The sequence below is a fragment of the Castor canadensis genome, chromosome 4, assembly GCF_047511655.1.
Source record: "Castor canadensis chromosome 4, mCasCan1.hap1v2, whole genome shotgun sequence".
In the NCBI taxonomy this organism is placed as follows: Eukaryota; Metazoa; Chordata; class Mammalia; order Rodentia; family Castoridae; genus Castor; species Castor canadensis.
The window spans coordinates 8,852,607-8,874,416 of record NC_133389.1 but is presented as its reverse complement, the minus strand read 5'-3'; the positions used below and the strand labels follow the sequence as shown (position 1 = coordinate 8,874,416).

The window sequence follows — 21,810 nt, the reverse complement described above, 5'->3', positions numbered from 1 at the left end:
TCACTTGATCTCCAAGGCCTCAGGTGTAACCATTAAGGTCAGAGTCTGCATCTGGGGTTTTTTTTTTAAGGTGCATTCTTAAGTACACATAATGCCTTTCTTTCCTTAGTTGTTCCTGGCCCATTGAGAACTAACTAAAACTTTAAAATATTGCCATTCAGACTATAGAAAGACAATAAAAAAGATAAAGTTCAACAGAATATCAAGATTTCTGGTTTCACTATGGGTAGCTCCATATTTCTAGATTTATGCAGTTGCGAGAGAGCTGTACACATAGGTCAGCAGTTCTTGCACGAATTTCCCAGTTTTCTCGCTTCCCAATCAACACATGTGGTAACTCCTTTTCAGAGACACCCTGAATATGAAACATTATGGGCAAGACTAAGATTTGTTTTCAGCCAGCATGGATCCTTTCCCTCAAGTCTGACGATGGCCTTGGAGGCAACACCTCTTCCCTAGCTAATATACCCACTTATTTTACTCAAGAGGGAGGGGGAGGAGAGGGGGCGGGTGCAGAGGGGAAAATGGTCCAAATAATGTATGCACATATGAATAAGTGAATAAAAAAAGACTTAATTATAGGAAAAAATTTGACAAATACACATACACACACACAAAAAAGTCAAAATGTATAAAGAAGTTTTATGGGTTTGGATTTTGGGTTTGTTGGGGGGAGTGGTTTTGTTTTTTTGGTTTGTTTGGCTTGTTTGGTTTTTTGCCAGTATGAATTCAGGGCCTCACTCTTGCCAGTACTCTATCACTCATGCCACCAGCCCTTTTTGCACTGGTTATTTTTGACATAGGGTCTCACTTGCCCTGGACTTAGATCCTCCAATTTCTGCTTCATGCTGGGATAATAGCATGAACCACTAGACCCAGCCATTGGTTGCGATGGAATTGCACAAAGTTTTTGTCCTGGCTGGCCCCCTACTGCAATCCTCCTTACCTCCCACTTGGCTAGGATTACAGGATTAAGCCACTGTGCCCAGCCTTAAGGAAGATACTTGTTTTTCAGTTTGCCAATTAATGTCTTTTAAAATAACATGTTTTAAAGTTATCCTTTCATTGACTGTCAGTCACTGTTCCTGACTTTTCAAGCATAACAAATCTACTAAAATTAACAAAACCATTTACTTTTTAATATATGTTTGGAGTCATTAATTCATACAGATTATAAAAAATGCTTCATGAAAGATTTGTTTTTATGGGGTTAGGATTTTTACTTAAATCATTTTGGTATTAGATTTGGTAGTTTGTTTATTCTTCATCAAAAACATTATTTTGTTTTCCTGTCAATCATGTGCTTAGATTTAGTTTGTATGTATGAGTGCAGAACTGACATAAGAAATTACATTAATGTGGCTTGTGTAGTCTGCAGTACTCTGTAATCAAGGAAAGTCACACTGCGTGCTCTTGACCACAGCATTTATTTATTCATTTATTTATTTATTTATTTATTTATTGGTATTCAAAATTGTTACTCTGCTCTAGAATTTTTGGCTCTTCAGACAGCTTTGTCTTATTTACTGAGTCTAAGAATAGATATTTATCCAGATAGTTTTTAAAGGTTAAGAGATAATATGTGTTGCTGAGATAAAAGTGGTTATTGATTAAATCTTTGTCATAATCATCTTTATCTCATGCTTCCAGCTGCTTTCTCATTCCCACATAGTATGGGAAAAGTTAAGCAAACATCAGGTCTCTCACACACACACACAGTTTATCCCCAGACTTTTGATGATGCTGCCAAGAGAAAAATCAAAGTAAGTAAACATTTCAAATTTTAAATTCTTACAATTTCCAGGATGCTTAGGTCTTCAGTAGAATTTCAGATAGCCTCTAGTTACCTTAAAAAATATTAATACATGATTATACTCATAGTTACTCTTAAAGTATTCACAACACACAATAGCTTTAGAAAGCAGGTATCACACCTGAAAAAGTAAGCAAAACCAAGATTTTTGGTAAAGAATTCCAGCAATCACATTTGGAAGAGACAACAGAGGGTGTGTCCAATTTCCTCCTGATGAAAGAGACCTCCACCAGGAACAAAAAGAAATAGAAAAATAACTTCAGATTTTGCCATTGGTCAATTTAGAGTCAGATATGAGGGTTTGATTTTGTACAGATTCTGCCTATGAATGGACTAGACTCACCATGAATTCCTACTTTTAACCTAAAAATTTATATAACCTTTGTCCAGAACAAAAAAAAAGTTCTAATCTGAATTCTAACCACTTTGCTGGGTTACCATAGTAAATATGCTTCTTTCCCTCGACTCAGTCACTGTGAATGTCATGCATTTGTTCATTATTCACACATCAAACACTTTCGAGTACTTACGACTTCTAAGAACTGTGCTAAGGAAATATAGAAATACTGAACAAAGTCATATGCTCACAAAACAGTGAAGGACACAGATCTATAACCAAATCGTACCAATATTTTGTAAGATAATGCATTTCCCACCAGCAAAAAAGAATCAGTATTGTGGAGTGGCTCAAGTTCAGCTGATTTAAACTGAGTTCACCGAGACCGGCTCCAAGTTGTAGTGTCCATCTTCACACTTGCAGCTGCCCAAAGCACATTTTCAAAACAGAGCAGAAGAAGGAAAGAATGACTTTAGAAGGAAAAGTTTTGCAGGAATTAAGAACCAGATGCACTGTCTTTCATCTTTCTAGAGAAGATGTAGAGGGCAGTCACACATTCAAAAGGAGAAGACTAGAATCTGATTTTCCTTGTTGGGTTTCCTGAAAGTCATGATAGGGATTATTCATGGATGCCATTGAGATGTAAGACAATTATCCCAAAGTGAGTCTAGCATGGAGGGGGTGCCTAAGTTTCCTGCCAGCCCAGATTGGACCCTAAATATTATCTGGGAGCAGAAGTTGTCATATCACAGGAAAGCAAAGTGAAGTGATTTCATAAGAATACAGGTGCAGGCAAACCAGGTAAGAGGACTCCTTTTCCTTTGCTGAGACCTGTCACTCCATCAGTTCTGCCAGCTCTTGGTTCAGCCTAAGGGAAATGGGTCCAGAAGCTCAGAGACAGAACTTCAAATAAAAAGTAAGTGAAAGGAATCTTCTTTGACAGAAAGCAAATAAAATAAGCACAAATAGAAACAAAGAGAAAAGCTAAATGGAGTTCAATATATATTGGGATCTCATTTTTGTTCCTTTTTTATTAGCATATATTAATTGTACAAAAGAATTTCACTGTAATTTACCATCCATGCATATAATGTTCTTTGATCAAATTCACCCCCTCTATATCTCTTCCTTCCCTTCTTTCTCTACACTTTTTAAAACAATTTTAACAAGTTGAGTTATTCTATTTTTCTACATGCATATAAAGCACTTTACTCATATTCACCCCTCTGCTATCTCCGTCTCCTTTCACCCTCCATTTTTTTCCTGCTGTAGAAAAACAAAATATACTATGGAACAGGAAGGTCACATAACATGTGAGAAAGAAGTTGTTAAGCAAAGCTAGTATATCACCAAGTTCTATTCTACTTTTTACTTGATATCAGATGTTTGGTTGGATTAATAAATCTCTGCTTCCTACTTTGTTCACTGAGGATGATAATGATGTCCTTTATCTCATAGAACTGTTGTAACAAAAAAATAAGAAACCACATGGAAAGCAAGTACTGTAAAACCTGGCCAAAAACAAGTTAGTGTTTCACTGTGATATCTGTGAACATCCCATTCATTCTTGCCAGTGTGAGTTAAATGAGAGAACTGTATGCTCCACTCAGTCCCAGAAGGTGGAGCATGGGACAAGACATTTATATTTTAACAACTCCAGTGGGTGACCTTGTCACTGAAGTTTCAAAACTGACAGTAATAGACTGTCAATTATAATTTGCTTAAAAAAGAAAAACTCTACCAGTGATTCTAAAAACTTGCCTTTTCCTATCAAACTTTCAAAATTATTGACATAAAGTATAATCAGTTTCATTGCTTGATCTTTGCTACCTGTTTATACTGGTCTGAGATCCCTTTCTTTGTTTCCTTGTTATCTGTGACATTTCTTTTCTTATTTTGCAACCAGAGATTTACTTATTTGTTCAACCTGTTTTCTGCTTTTTTGTGGACTGAATTTGGCCCCTTGACAATTCACACATTGAAGTCTTAGCCCCTAGCACTCAGAATGTGAAGAGGGAATGTAGATTAGACCATAAAAGAGATAATTAAGGTAAAATGAGATTATGTAGCTGAGCCCTAGTGTCAGAAGAAGTCATCCTTGATCTTGGACTCCAGTCTCAGCACTGTGAAAATGTCTGCTGTTGAAGTCACCCAGTCCCTGGCACATTGTTATAGCATGCCTAGAAAACTGATACGTTTGTTAGGATTTTCATCAATTTCCCATCTCATTCACTGTTATACACTGCTCATTAGTTGCTCTGCAATTTTTAGCTCAATAACTGGCTCTTCTTTAAAACTTTTCAAGATGGATATTTAGATCATTAATTTTTATCCCTTCACTTTAATATATTTTGTAAGGCTTTATATTTTAATTTGAGTGAGATTAAAATGTTAATAACAATAATATCATTCCCAGAGCTAGACTATAATAAAATAGGTATTAAATTGGCCAGGGGCATGGTGACACAAACACTTAATCCCAGCAGTCGGGAGGCAGAGGCAAGAGAGCTGCGAGTTTGAGGACAGCCTTGGCTACATGGTAAGATCCTGTCTCAAAAAAACAAAAAAAGGGGGCAGGAGAACTAGGATTTATGATCTAACTTTCCCACCTTCCATAATGAAAACATAGAAATACTATCTTTTATTATAGTTTTTGTAAATAAAAATAATTCTAACTTTGACAGCTTTAAAAATCAGTTTGTGGTAATAATAAAAGATGACAAAGGAAATAATTTAGGGACCATACATAATGGTAATATATGTAAGGTATTAGTTTTAATAATAATTTTGAAGAAATTACTCCTTTTATTAAAATACCACTTCTTAGATTGGGTTAAATTAATCTAATTTTATATCACCCTATAGATTCAAATTGCCCAATTTGACTTGAGAAGAAAAAGACAATCTAATGAGCCCTATAACCATTAAATAAATTTAAATTTTCATGATTTCCCAGTGTCATATAGTTGTTTTGCTGGATTATGTCAAACATTTAAAAAAGAAAAAACATCATCAGTATGCAGTTTTTTTTAGAAAAGAGAAAGGATCATTCCATGAGGTCACTAACCCAGAGACCAAAACCAGAAAAAAAATCTACACAAGTAATAAAACTACAAACATATATCTTTCATGAATATAATCCCAAAATCACCTTTAAAAATCAGAAAAATAATGGAGTATTATATTAAAAAGAACAAAATAAATTCTGCTTAATTTTGTCATATCCCAGTAATATAAAAATACTAGAACTGTTTCATTGTATTAGCATATTAACAGATTAAGGAAGAAAATTATATAATCATTACAACCTATCTGTAGAAGGCTTTTGATAAAATACAACACCCACATGTGACTATAATTTTCAAAAACCTAGGAATAGAAGGAAATTTTCTCAGATAAATGAAGGAAATGAAAAACCTCTACAGAACATTATTCTTGCAGGTGAAATGGTGAGTGCTTTCCCCATAAGATTGGGAAGAAAGCAAATGCGTGCTCTCTCACTACAAACAGTATTTACTGAAGGTCCTGATCTATATGAAATGTAAAGAAAATGAAGCAAAATCATAAATATTGGTAAAGAAGAACAATCTAAGGTTGCATATATGAACAACCCTAAAAAAATCTGGTTGAAAGCAACTACAGCTGGCAAGTGAATTCAGTGGTGTTGCCATACACAAAGGTGACACTCAAAAATACACACCTTTATGTTTTATATATTTAAATATTCAATGAATAATTGTGCAATTAAATATTAAAAAGTCATCACAAAACCATCAAAACCCCTCATATACTTCAGAGTTCACTGGCATAGGACACACCAGACCCTTACATTGAAAGCTAAATATTGCTGAGAAGTCTTGAGTAGGTTCTAAATAAATGGAGTGATAAAGTGTGTTCATAAATTGAATGCTCAATTTTAGTTAGATGTCATTTCTTCCCAAATTAATCTGTAGCTTCAACACAAACCCCATATAAGTCACAGAAGCCAGACATTATTTCAACAGCTTGACAAGGTAATTTTAAATGTATTTGGCAGACAAAGATCCAACACTAACCAAACAGTCTTGAAAAAGAGGAACCAAGTTACAATAGGTTCTTAGTTTCAGTACTTTCTATCAGTGAAGGCAACCAAGACAAAGGACAGACGAGACTGATAGAACATAATGGACAAAAGAAATACATTCACACATATATGGACAAACACTTTTTGATAAGGACACCAAAGCTTATTAGTTATTTCCAAGAGAAAAATAAAATTTCTAAAATGTCCGTATATTTGTGTGGGAAATAATGAACTTGAATTCCTACTAACGCCACACTCAAACTTCAATTTAAGATGGGTGCAATCTGAGAATACACAAGCATTTCTTATATAAGATGCAAAATCATGAACTATAAAAAGAAATAACTTGAAATTCATCAAAATTCAAACTTATGCTTGCCAAAATCTCCCATCAAAAATTTTAAGATTAAAAATGAAAAATTATAGATGGAGTTAATTTGGTGATGTAGCATGGCCTAAGTAGTAGAGTGCCTACTTAAGAAAGCTCAAGGCCCTGAGTTCAAACCCCAGTGCCACCAAAAGATAAATAAAATAAATTTTAAAAATAAAAAGTAAAACCATAAAAAAGGACAGGAAGCATGGCTTAAAGGTAGAGTGCCTGCCTAGCTAGCACAAACCCTGAGTTTAAACCCCAAAATAACCTACAAGAATAGGCAAAATAGCCTGCTTCTGAGGTATATGCAGCTGGAAAGTGGCAAAAGGGGACTTCCTGTGGTGACATCAATGTTCTGTGTTCTGATGTGCATTTGTCAAAACAAAAATAACACCATATGTAAGATGTAAAGGTTTCATTGTGTTATAATATAGCTCAGTTTTCAATAATGAAGGCATACTATGAAAAGTAAAGAAGGAAAAATTATTTTCCACCTTTTGGAATTAAATAACATAAAATTAATGAAAGTCTAATATGAAGTATTTGTTATAAACAAATAGATTCCTAGCATACAGAGTTCTCACAACCATCAAGAGATACAGTATCTAGCAGAACACATTTAAGTCTCTGTCTCTCTCTATATTTGGAATATGTATTATAAAGAATTTCTAGCAAGTGATTAGGCAATGTGTGATCCTGAAAAGAATTATAACATTTGAGTCAATGATTCAGATTTTGCTTCCCAATATATTCAATAATCATGGATACTAAAAACCCTCTAAAATTTATGTACAAGATTGGAGCAAATCTTATTAGCCATTATAGGAGTGAATTATTCAGCAAATCAAGCTAAATGTTATTTTATTGCAATTTAATTTATATTACTAAAATTGGCTTAACTTCAAAATTCATCAAATAGATAATTATTAAATAAATTATAGTTTAGCAATAGTGAAATGTACATTACAAAAACTTATCCCAAGGAATATTTAATAGCATCTTACCATGTTTATGCTATAACATGTGTAATATTTAAGGTTATGTTCTTTATATTCAGTGTAATAACAATTGTGTTGAATAGGTTTACATATTGAGGTGTACTCTAACATGGATCACTTCTATAAAGAATAATGAATTCAAATTTTTAAAAATAATTTTCCACATTTACTGCAATGAACATAATTTACTTAGAAATGCAGATAAAATGCTGTGAACAGTTCCTTTTGTAAACAAGAAATAAGAAAATTAGTGTGGTATTAAAAAGCTGCTAAGGATTTCTGCCGATTGAGTCAAGAAATGCAAGTGTTCCAGTTCACAGTGGCCATGTGTGCAAAACAGATGGCACCTGGCAACTGAATTTATTGCCACATTACCATAAAACAAATTTTGACAAATTTTCAGTTTGGGTGGAAGGAGTGACAATTTCTCAAGAGTTTCACAATTTCAAAGAGCATAAATCCTGCTGTTTCCTGGTGGATAATTGTTCTCTACGGATCTGAAGAAGGTCTGAACATAAAAACATCACTTCCTGAGGGAAGCTCACTTCCTTAAGGTGCTGGGACTACAGAGCAACTACCACAGTATCCCTGTGTGAAAGAAATTTTGGGAATAAGAATATACACAACAGACTGATCTTGAAATGTCTCATTATCCTCTGTGTAAGAGGGGGTTCTATTTAATCCCTTTAGCACTTCATGTAGCTGTTGAACACAAAGCAGATGGCTTCAAACAGTGGGGTGAACCTTGATTCCAAACTGGGATGGATACTCAGCAATAAATACCAAGCCAACATTCAGTTTTACAAATGCCAGATTCTTGTGAACTTAATCCATCAATGCTTCATATTAATCCAATGTCTAGATGACCTTTTGTAAACTGTTTATTAGTTTTGTGTTCTCACTAAAATTTCACGTTTCCAAATGGTCTGTGACAATTGTCAAGTGAAGAGTACAGAATGAGATTTTCTTGCTGCCTCAGAAATGTCCAGCTGCCCCAGAGCTCTGGATAATGAGTGAAAAGCACCAAGACATTCTTTGGACCAGGCTAGAGGATTGCTTGAAGAGGATTCTTTGCAGGGGGTCTTTTATGAAAGAGTGGGAAGTAGGGGTCACTTAGCCCTCTGTGCCAGAAGAAAGAATGAACAGGGGAATACTCATAGAGGTTTGGCTGGCTCTCAGAACGCACACTGGATTCTCATCTCACCATTCTTGTGGAACTGTAGCTAGTAACATGGTCCTGCCCAGCCAGTGGAGAGGGAGAGAGTTTCCAGGAGTACCTGAGTTTGGAGGTGTTGTGGCTTCATTTTTACTGTGCTAGATCTGAGGTTAGGATCCAAGATAGGGGCTGAAGCTGCTCATGACAGTCAAATACACAGATAATAATTAAGCAAATGGACCCAATACACTCCCCCATTTGATGGGACAGTGCATGTGAGAGTTTTCCTGTGGACTTTAAAGCAAGCTGAGTTTGAAAAGACCCATACCAGTATATAGAGCAAATATCAGCTCAAGAGTGTAGGATCTGTGTGTAATCAGGCACCTCCCATGAGGAGGCAGGGTAGTGTAGGGGTCTGGATGTTGTGGCAATTCTTAGGAACACACTACACACCCCACAAAAGAGAACCAACATTTGATTACCAGACTTGTCGCTGGGACTAAAACAACCAAGAGCAAACTTCTGGTTGAACCAGCTAATTAAAGGGATTTTACCACTTTTCCTCTTATTCTTCTTAATCTGGAGAAACCAAAGCAGAAAGACAGTAAGTTGTGGAGGAAAGCAGGGAGCAGAGCAAGTGAGAAAAGGCATGTGCTGCCTTTCCTATTCTCACTACTCAACACTGAGCCATGGACTTGAGCTGAGAATAGAGAAAAAGCTTCGAGGTGGATGAGACTCATTTGCAACACACAGATCACAATATCCTCATGGATATTTGACCAGATAGTTGTATACAAGTTGTTTTATGTGTTTTGCATATTTCAAAATGAGTTTCACAAATCAATAGTTCTTGAAATGTGTTCCCCACACTTTAAAGCCTCATCGTCTCTTGGGAAGAAGTAGAAATGTGAATTTCCTGGCTCCATCTCAGATCTGCTGTACCAGAGATGTTAAGGGTGGAGGAAACCCAACTATGTGTGTTTAAACCAGGCTCACAGGTAATTTTGATGCACACTGACACCTGAAAATCAGTCCTCAGTGCAATAAAAAAATGTAGGTCTTTAAGTTAAAAGGTGACACGATTTAAGTGTTTTTAAATACCCACCTGATACACTCATCTCACAAAAATAAACATATAAAAAATCACTTACGTGGAGCCCCTTTCAGTGCCACCATACTTGAAATGTTCTTTCCAATAAAAACTTTAACAAATTTTAATTAAATGGTGTGTTTATACTGTAAAGGAAATAAAATAATTTATTCATAGTGGAGACAGAAAGTTTTCTACTTCATTATAATGGGATCCAATGACGTATAGGTGTGGAACACAAATGTGTAGCCCTCCTCTATGTGCCTACTTTTCTGTTGGATTAAATTAATCTACTTTTTAATTGAATCTGAAAATTAGCCATTAGGAATAATGAATTTTGAATATCTGAAAATTGAAATTATTGTTTCTTGAGATAATTCCTTTTAAAAATAGCACCAAAAAAGATTGGAGAGTTGTAAACCATAACACAAAGGAATCAACTTGAATTTCTGGGTTAAGAAATTCTTGAAGACAGGGAAAGTAGAAAACAAATGAAAAGGAAGGAGCTGCATAGGTAAATATTACCTGCTTCGTTTTGCCTAGCTCTTGCCCTCAAAGAACTCTTTCAGGGCAAGTTTTCCAATCTCATTTTATTAGTCTGTAAAGGTATCTTCATGATTTGTATTATGTGTTCACTTACTCATTGTTTTACAGCTAGCACCAGTGTACTTTTTCCTTGCTTCTTACTAAATTTTATCTAACATTGAGCATGTAGACATTTCAGTGAAAATGCAATGGTCCTGCTGTGTTTCATATATGTAATGTTTCATATGTACTTAATGTCAAGTTTATTTTTAAATATAGATTAGATTAGATTATCAAGGATCAACATAGCAGTAAGCAATAGTAGTGTCAACTAGTAATACCTATTTCTTTCAACATTTTGAAAGAAGTGTTATTTCTTAGCATTTTGGCAATAATTCCTTGGCTATCATCGGACTCTGTAACTGATGAAAAAAAAAGTATAAAGGAGCAGCATTTTTCCTCATGCACATAGATGCCACTGAAATATAACTAATTTCAAATGTAGAAGCTGAACTTCATCAAAAAATTCTTCCTAAAGAAACATGGTCAGTCCTTATCTGTAGTGCCAAGTCAACCCATTGGGTCCACATTTATTTATACTGTGATATAAAATCATGCCCCTTCAATTTGAGGATTGTGTTAGGAGTGGGAGTGATAAAAGGCTCTGTTGATGCTTTCCCTGACTGCATGCTAGAATTTTAAGATATATGGAATGGATATGTATGTGGGCTTTTCATTGCAGGTAACTAATGGGACAATATTCTTTCTTCACTTTTCAGCTATAAAATTGATCTCCATTTGTCATTTCCTTAGGAAATGATTGTGAAACCCATGTGCATATTAGTTTCATGGGTCAACAACTTATGTAAAAAATTAATGTATTAAATTACCTTTTGTTCAAAAATATCCACACATAAGTAGAAATATGAGCCATACGACTATTAAGTTTTAAGTTTTCATACTTAATTTAGTACTTTTGGAATCTGGATGTCACTATTTGACATCAAAGAATCCTTACTTAAAATACCTGTCAGAGAAAACATTCTTATGATACAGACAATTCGGCTGAACACCAGTAAACCCTCAGCATATCAGATCGTGATGTCATGATGAATGACACAAATTCCTAAACATATCAATCCTACTTTGACTGCACCTGTGCCTTTCACAATAATTAATTCAGCAGCACTGCCACTGACGTCACCCTCACAGTTAAGTCATAGCTCACAGTGATCTGCCAGTAATTCTTTAACTTTTTGTTGTCATGATGTTATTTTTCACAATTCCTCATTTTTGCAACCTATATTCATTATGACATAGATTTATTTCACTCTTACAATTAACCAGTATCTTTTGATCACTTACTATAAACAGAATATGTTGGTAGGAGCTAGGGATTTTATAAAGCACTTTATAGGTCATACCAAGTTTTTTACTTCCTGGACTTACAAACCTTTTCAATTTTTTCAAAATAAATTGCATTTAATGCATTTAAATGGTAATTAAGGGCTACAATATTTCCCAATAGCCTTTGAGGTCTGCACAAAATTCTAAAGCAAGGTTTGGAAACATTGCTTAATAAAAGGATATTCAACTGTAAAATATACAGAAATGAAAGAAGTTATGTATTTTTATTTTGTTTACCAGGGCCACATCTTATTTCATAGTGTTTAAGTAGCTAGTGAGTCATTCTTACTGTGCATCAAACACTTCATGTCACAAACATGAAATTGAGCGAGTTTTTCTTTAAGTAGAATGAATAAGACATTCCTCGCAGGAATTGCATCCGTGATATCCACTTAAATTGTGTAAAGAAGCAGAGAGTAGGCACCTTCTGGATACAGACTCTTGTTAGCTATCACCCTCATTTTTCCATTGTTCAATTGAACCACTGTATCTCCACCAAAGAGAATGCATGCAAAGGAAAGTTGCAGAATGAGGGATACTTTAACGAACTTCTTTTTTCATGCACAAAAAAAAAGAGATGATTTTTGCAATGTACATCAATGTCACCAAGAGATATGGCAGTGCTTTTTGAAGTCTATAGCTGTACAAATAAACACTGTGCTGTAAACAGTCATACCTCTTTTCACTTAACTTTGCCCATGCTTTGTTTTCTTGCAGAACGATTCAATGTTTATCTTATGCCTACACCAAATCTGGATATTTATGGTGAATGCACAATGCAGATCACTCACGAGAATATCTATCTATGGGATATCCACAATGCCAAGGTCAAACTGGTGATGTGGCCTCTCAGTTCACTGAGGAGATATGGTCGGGACTCAACATGGTTTACCTTTGAGTCAGGAAGGTAAGCTCTAATGCAGCTATCAAGTGCAGAACTCTTGTAAGAGAAGTTCTGTCCACCATTGCCAGGGATAACTATTGTCTTTATAAAGGGGAGAAGTTAACAAATATAAAATTTCACTCAGATTTTTATTGATAATCTGAATAAAATTTTATTAGTTCTATTGCAGGTTAATTATCCAATTCAAACTGATTGCCATCTCTTCCACTAGCCTTAAACAATTTTAACTATGCAATATATTCTACAATATTATCACTACACTAATTTTTGGTATGGCCTCATACAAAAGGCTTTCTATAAAACTAAATATGTCCATGCTTGTACTATATGAGTTTCTTATAAGGAAACAATTTTAATGACATTTTTAAAAATTATTTAAATATTGCCTTTTTAGGTTTGAGATAAGCTATACTAGTTCATCCAGATGTCTATGCTAATAGTGTTCATCATTAAGTAAAATATTAATTCAAAACGACTGAGGAAATGTTGGCAAACCCACAATTTACGTAATGCATAACTCAGATTTTCAACCCACTAAATTAAGGCAAATATGTTGGTTTCTTTATCACAGCATATGGTCTGAATCCATAAATGCCTGAATTGAATGTTTGATTCGCAATCATTATTCATAGACGTGGATTTAAACATGAGCTGCAACTAACTATGGTCCTTATGCTATAACCCATTTGTGATGTTGTCATAACGCGCCCAAGATGAGACTTGAGTTTGGCAATTTATTTAAGAAGATGTTTAATGAATCAGTCTTCACACAGAAGACATGATTTAGCATTCTAAAAATGAATTCATGGTCCTAAGACATAATTATTTGTGAGGTTCCATTGCATTTGAAATAGCAATTTTAAGTCATAACTTTTTTCTTACAAACTGTCAAATATTTATTCAAGTATGGATTCTAATAATATCCATCTAGGGCACTTCATATGTTTCTTAAAATTTTATGGATAAAAGAGAAGCTTAAGCTGTAGTAGTTTTACCAGACTAAAGAACTTTTGCACCAAGGAAATATTACAATTTCTTCTACACTGATTTCTCTGGAAGCTTCTCATCTCATGTTTACTTACTAGCTCATTCAACTCTTTCTGCCTGCCTAGATGTTGAGAATATAATAATAATCACATGTATTGAGAAATAAAAATTCTCAATATCAAAGTGAATATTTTTAGACATGAATACTACTTAAAAATTATGTATGAAAATAGGAAGATATCTTCGAGAGATTCACTCACCTAAAATCCATGATATGTTTTTTACTGGCCTTAAATATATAAATGAACAGAATTTCTTTGTTTTCCCCATCACTTACTAATACTACCTCCGAATCCTCTTGCTTATATCTTTCTCCTGGGTACACCTACCTGCCTTTTCTCACATAGAGCAATTTAACTATTTTATCTCTCCCATAATTTTTTATTCATTTATTTATATGTACATACATTGCTTGGGCCATTTCTCCCCTCTTCCCTCCCACCCCTCTTATTCCCCCCACCCCCTTGCTTCCAGGTAGAACCTGTTCTGCCCTCTTCTCCAATTTTATTGAAGAGAAGACATAAGCAATAATTAGAAAGACATAGTGTTTTTTCTAGTTTGAGACAAGGATAGCTATATAGAGAGATTCCTAGTGTTGCCTCCTTGCACATGTGTATTGCAACCCACATTGATTCATCTCTACCAGACTGCTTCACTGATTTTAATAGGTCTCTACTCAGGATTTTGAATATCAAGAAGTGATCTTTTTCCTTGTATAGTGATTTTTCAGAATTTTCACTCCATTTATACCTGTCCACATTTGATTTCGCTAATATCCTTTCCATTCCATTTTTATCATTATTATTGTGTACTGGAGGTGTATTGTGACATTTACAAAAGTTCTTACAATATATCTTAGTTGAATTCACCCCCTCCATCATTCTTTATCCCCCTTCCCTCATTCCTGGAAGAATTTTAACAGGTCTCATTTTTCCATTTACATGCATACATACATATTTCCACCATATTTACCCTCCTCCTTCATTTCATTTTTTGTTAGCTTAAATTAATTTTACAAAAGGGTTTCACTCTCCCCCAATTCTTAATATAATTTTTAGAGGTTTCACAATGCTGTTTTCATATGCATATATAATGCTCTTTTATAGTATCCACCTCCATTACCCTCTCCTTTCTCCCTCACCCTGTCACTAGTTTCTCTCCTCTCTCAAGAGTTCCCCTTGTACAATCATATCATATTACTATTATTATTATTTTATTTCCATTTCATTTCCTTATTCTTTGCCAGTTTTTTCTTTGTCTTTAAAAGGAGTAAACTTTTTTATTTTTTTACAAATTTTAAAATTGATATTCTTAACCAAACTACTTGATGTGCAACTTGGCTCACCTGACAATCAATATGAATTGGTCTTCCAAGGTCTTGATTGTTGTTAACAATTTTAAGATACATAAAATATAGATATATTGAAATAGATTAGACACATAGTCTTCAAACCTTTTGGTTTTGTTGGCTTTGATAATTTTTATTTGTTTTGTTTTATTGGCAAGAGTAACTTCTTTTAAAAAAAAACCAAATATCTCAATATCTAAAAATCATCTTGATACCCATAATCCCCAGTCCTAACAATCAGAGAGAGTTAGATTTAGATCATAGCTCTGTCACCCAATGACTTAACTCATGCCATTTGACTTCTGTGGTGTTGGGATCTGTCCTTTGTATTAGAAGAATTACAATCTCTACTTCAGAGCTGTGTTTGAAGAGGCTGAGTGAACTAGTGCATATAAAGCTGCATGTGGCACCATATTGCCTCATAGTGGGATGTGAGAGATCATCATTTACCTGCTCTTTCTCAGAAAACCTACAATGTGACTGCTCTAGTTTCTGAATGAAAATTGTGACTCAGTCTGAAGAACTCGTATCATCGATAACACTGCTAAGGTATTATCTTGAGAAAAAAACCACAGCAAATACAGGGAGAAACAAGGCAAGCCCAAAGTTTGGAAGAAACTCACATTTAGATACTGCAGAGAGAACTATGAATTTTCCTCTAGAAATAGAAATCAATATTATTTGTCATAAGTCAAGAATTTGAGACTCATTTGAGAAAGTAAGACCAATGCAAAAGATGTCCGAGAACAAATATTAAGTGATGCTTGGTGCATAATCCTGGGCTAGTAGTAGCTATTTCATTGAAGAGTCAAAAGGATATATAAGAATTCTTTAACTTCTTTGGAATGAGTTTCCACTCCAATATTACAGTCCTTGAGGAAATCAGATTGTAGAGCAGTGATAATCAAACTTCTATGTACTTAAAAATATCAAGGGAAAGTCTAAACAAATCTACTTTTAAAAGCTACAATGAAGTGAGTTGAGCATAGTTGCAGCATATACATTCACTATACAAAACTCAATCTTTTTTTATGTGCTAGCAATGAATAACTGAAAGTAAAATTTAACCACATTGCTTATAATTCCATCAGAATATGAAATATGTACAGGTCTGTTTAACACAATATGTTCAAAACATGTACATTGAAAACCATAATCCCTGCTTGATTATGTAAATGATCGAGATGCATTCTAATAAAATTCCTTAAAAGTAAAAAAAAAAAACCATAAAACATAACTGAGAGAAATTAAGGAAGATCAAAATAAGTGGTGATATGTCCATGAATCAGAGAATTCTATATGAAGAAGACAATCTTTCCTAAATTAAGTGATAGACTCAATGTAATACCAATAAGATATTAGCTTTTTTTAAATAAACAAAAACTTGGTTCTAAAATATATTTGTTATTTAAAGGAAACCTAGAATAGCTAAGACAATTTTGAGAAAAATAACATAATTAAAAGATTTTAGTACTTGATTATAAAACTTGCTCTAAACTATCATCACCAAGACAGCATAGAACTAGCATATGGGCAGACCTCATAATCAACAGAAAAGAATGAACAGTTCAAAAATGGACACTTACATATATGGTCAATTTGTTAAAAAAAAAAAAAAAGATTGGGTAATTCCATGTAGCAAGGAAACAAATGGTCTTGGAATGATTGCTGTGGACTGAGCTATGTCTTCCCAAAATTATACTGAAGCTCTACCTCCAATATCATGGTATTTGGGAGATAATTAGATTTAGGTGAGATCATGAAAGTGGGGCCCAGATGATGGGATTAGTGCCTTTTAAGAAGAGACATCAGAGAACTTGCTCTTTCTGTCTCTTCTCATTTTAACCACTTACAAGCCATGAGGAGTCCTCATCAGGACCTCAGCTTACTGGCATATTGATCTTGGACATCCTATCCTCCAGAATTGTGAAGTAATAAATTTCTGTTGTTTAAGTCTGTCAATCTACTGCATTTTTTATGATAGCCCATGATGACTTATCTAACTCATCATACCCCAAAATCTACTCAAAATGAACAAAGACCTAAATATATGCATTAAAATTATAAACTTATAGAAGAAAACACAAAGAAAATATGCATAACCTTGAAGTCAAAGATTTCTTAAATACTACAATAAAACCACAATCTGTAGGAAATATATTGATAAGCTGGACTTCATCAAAGGTAAAAACTTCTGCTCTTCAGAAGACATCCTAGAGAAAAGGGGAAGACAAGCCAGAGGCTTGACAACTTACTTATATTCATAATCCATGGACAGTAAGAAGACCTACTAATAAAGTAAACCACGCAGTGGGGGAAGATAATAACAGAAGATATAGGCAGACAGTATACTGAAGAAAAGAGATTTATCATCCCTGGTCACCAACAACTAGGGATGAAATCCACAAGACCCCCACTGAATCTTCTCTCCTACTAAAAAGAAAACAAAAATTTTGAAAATATCAAGTGAGATGGAACAACTCTAACTCTCCCTTTGCTAATGTGAATGAAAACTGGGACATGACTTTCAGAAAGTCTTTGGCAGTTTTATCTGTATCATATGACAGAGCAATATCACTTGTATTTGCCATGAAACCCCAACAAACATAATACTAATGCTTGAATGTTCATAACAGCTTTATCCATAATAGTCAAAAACTGGAAACAAACCAAATGGCCATCAATATGTGACTGAATAAACAAATTATAATACAGTTACACAGTGGAATGCTACCTACTATTGGTAACAAGGAGAATGAATCTCAAAAACATTTTTCTAAGCACTATGATGGTTATACTCATGGGAAATTCTACAAAAGGCAAAATGAATTGGCAATGAAAGAAAGCAAATCAGTTGTTCCCTGGCTGAGGGGAAGGTGTGGATAGACTTCAAAGGGGAACAAAGGAACTTTTTGGGTGATGATGTCCTGCATCCTAAAATTTTAAGACTTTTTGCTATGAAAAATAATACTAAGTAGCACTTGTGTTAATTAGCTCGATTTAGCTATTCCACAGTATAGGCATATCTCAAAACACCAAGTTGTACACAATAAATATATATGAATTTTATTTTTAAAAATAAATTTTAAGGGGATAGAGATAAAACTCAGTGGTAGAATACTTGCCTAGCATGAAAAGAACCCTGTTTCATCCCCAACACTGCGTAATAATAATAATACATAGAAATGTATTATTATAATACGTAGAAATGATACAGAAGTATCTTGACATTTGTCAAAAATCTTGAAAATGTTCATTAAATATTGGTGAATATTATATGAAAATTTTAGCACAAACTTTCTGACGTGAAAAACTACGAGGAAAGAAAGTAGAAAGAGATGCACTGCTCTTCATTTAATATACTTCATTTTCTTACTGTTTGAATGTTTGGCAATGAGCTTTCCTAATAAAACACTTCCTCTGGAAAGAGTGGGCCAAGGAGTGGGGCCTATCTCTGAATAAGGTGCTTTTTGGCTGTAGGATACAACCAGGTTTTTATTCCTGGGTATGTATGGTAAAATCAGAAATCTGTTTTTATAACTTGAGCAGGTTTTCACCTTCTAGAATTTTCTGTTTTTTGCTAAATCACCATTTTTCCTTAGCATTAATATTTTTATTGCCTTCCATTGTGTGGTTTTAAAAGTTAATGCAAACTATTGAGAGAGAAGTAGAAAAGAAAAGCTTAAAACCACTAATAATATCTCTATCTGGAGTTAACAGCTTTTAATAATTTAGTATATTTGTCTCCAATGTATGTTAGTGAATATAAATAATATTTATTCCACTTTTCACTTAATATGGTATCAATTGAGAAGCAATCCCTTAATCTTGTACTCTGATTATATTCTAGTAAAGCCTTTTAAAAGGATTCCTCAGCCATGCAGTATGAACGTTTCAAAGGCTTTTTACAGTATAGCAGATTGCTTTCAAGGAAGGTAATACCTATTCACACACCTCTTAATGGTGCAAAGAGAGTGCCCTTCTTGTCCCCAGAAATACAAACATTAAAATGATGATTTATGGTCTATTTTGATAGAGCGATTTACAACCTCATTTTTTTTCTTTTCTCTTTTGTTTGTCCTTGAGATTGAAGGTTCATTCTTTTGTACCCAGTTTATGTGTAATTTTTCCTTTCCAAATTTGGGTGTTCTTTGTCCTTTAATGATTGGGATATTGACCAGATGATTTCATGTTTGTTAAAGGAAACCAATGACAGAAGGTTTTGTCCTTATTTCAACTAGAACTTTACTGAGTACCTTGTATTCCTTAGGTGGGTATTTGTGAGAAATTTAGTGATGAGACTAGTAACAATTTAATGGGCAAATTTTTGGGTAAGGTCCAGCCAGTCATCCTAGCAAGCCTGAGTCAAAGATCTACATTTTTTGCATTTTATTTTATTAGCTCTTTGCACAAGGCATATTCTTCTTTGTAAATTCTTAGCCATTCATTTATGGTACTCTAGGTACTTGAAAGTAATAAAATTGGGTATGTAAAAATACTCTTTTCCACCTGGTAGACTTATTCAAATGCATTAATAAATTCTACTGTACCACTAAATTATAAAATTGAACAGAAAGATGTAGAGGGGCTTGGCCTATTTGCCCCAATAATTACACTCACAGGTTGTCAGCCTCAGGGAGCACATGCCCAGGTGAGGACAAAGTTAGATCAAGGACTAGGAAGCTTTCAGTGAGAATGGTCCTTTGTGAGTAATAACGTTTTAGAGATGAATTCAGAGTCTCACATCAGCTCAGAGCAATTTCTCTTTTACCAGAAGGATTGTAACTTTGCATTTTAAGAGAAAAATACAACCAATTTACCATGAAAGCTTATTCTCTGAAAATATCATAAGTTTACCAGACCTGCAGAGTAAGTCATGCATTCATGATTATGTACAATTTTATCCTGTGAAAAGCAAAACCACATCTGATGATGTGGCATTTTCACTTCAGATAACCTCATAAATATTGTAAGCAAAAATCAAGATGAATTCAAATGCCTACATGACAAAATTCAAGAGAGCCCACACCCTTTTGTTTTTTATAAAATTGTTTAAAATATAGTCTCCTATATTCAGCACAATGTTCAATATAACAAAATTGGAGTTTAAAATACATGTCTCACAAACTTTAATGATATTTCCTCTATTTAGAAGTCTGGGGAAAATCTAGTTATACTTTTTAACAATTGGAAATGTAAAATAATATTGAATATTGCAGTAAGTTCCTATGGGAAGATGATCAATGAAAGCAAATGCTATATATGGTATATATGGTATAATTAAAGATTCTGTGATGTCCTAGGCAGACTTTTTCATCAAGGATGCAAAGAGAAAGACCCTTCTCTATTTCATGTTCAAGTATAGTAGTTAAAAGGAAAGATAAACCAGAAATATTTCAGGTGCTAGAGTTTGGGGACTTTAGGACATTCGCATAGACTTTTCCAGTTGAGCATCCCTAATCTGAATATGCAAAATCTGAAATGTTATAAAATCAGAAAATTCTGGATATTCAAATTAGGAATGGTCAACCTATGCAAGGTGTAAGTTAGCTAAGAAATTTCCAAAATATTCTCACAAGTCCAACTCTTTAAGCCCTTCCAGTTATCACTGTCATTGTTTGTCCTTTTTAAACAAGTTATCATTTAACTTCCCCTCAAGAGTGTTAGTAGGATCCATTTCTTCATAAAAGAATGTACTTTGGTGATGCCAATGTTTTCTTTTTTTAAATAAATTTTTATTAGTATATGTTCATTATATGGGGGAGGATTCATAGTAACAATTTCAATTAGTCTTATATTGTACATTATTTACATTGTCCCTATTATCTCTCCCCATCAGCCCCCCACCCTACTTAGAGCAATTGCAAGAGGTTTTTTTAGTTCTGTTTCATATAAGTGTATGAAGTCCATCAACCATATATCATCACCTTAATCTCCTTCCTTTACCCTCTTCCTCCCCTACCATTATTACCTCCCCTTCCCCTGCACACACTGTACCTATTTTACAGTCCTTGTTTTCATTATTAATGTTTGAGTTGATATTCAACGGGGTGTCTCAATGTATGCCTGCTGTGGGTGTGTTTTACTTCTGTCTGTTCAATCCCTTACCCCTTTACCTCCCAACCCCTGTTTTTCAACAGTTTTCAATACACATCCTCAAATCCTCTACCTACACAACTTATGGTATGCAATATTACTAATGCTCTATCATTCTCATTTGCCTTTCTCTCTTTCCCTGAGTTCCACAGAGTAACACCACTGTTACAAACATGTTCTACAATTGAGTTTGTATGTGACCATGCATTTTTTATGTATATGTTTATCTTTGAATCTATCTTCAATGTATGAAAGAAAACATGAATCTTTTATGTTTCTGATCCTAATTCACTTAACATGATGTCCTCCAATTGCATCCATTTACCTTCAAACCCCATGTCATTATCCCTTGTGGCTAAGTAATACTCCATTGTGTATATATTCCATAGTTTCATAATCCAGTCATCAGTTATAGAGCATCTGGTTTGTTTCCAGAGCTTGGCTATTGTGAGTAGTGCTGCAATGAATATCAGTGTATAGGTGTCTCTACTGTATCCTATCTTACATTCTTTTGGGTAAATGCCCAGGAACTTTATCACTGGATCATATGGCAGTTCTATCTCTAGTTTTTTGAGGAATCTCCATACTGCTTTCCATAGAGGTTGTACTAATTTGCATTCCCACCAGCAGTGTATAAGGATTCTTGTTTCATA

General features: G+C 34.2%; 1 protein-coding gene across 1 annotated transcript in view; it reads left to right on the top strand.

Annotated features, from left to right (window-relative positions):
* The window catches only part of Dok6 (docking protein 6), a 485,956-nt gene that overhangs the window by 279,758 nt on the left and 184,388 nt on the right, over positions 1-21,810 (top strand). Inside the window, exon 5 of the mRNA XM_074069662.1 lies at positions 12,480-12,669. Coding sequence (XP_073925763.1) covers positions 12,480-12,669 — 190 coding nt within the window. The remainder of the gene's footprint in view (positions 1-12,479; positions 12,670-21,810) is intronic.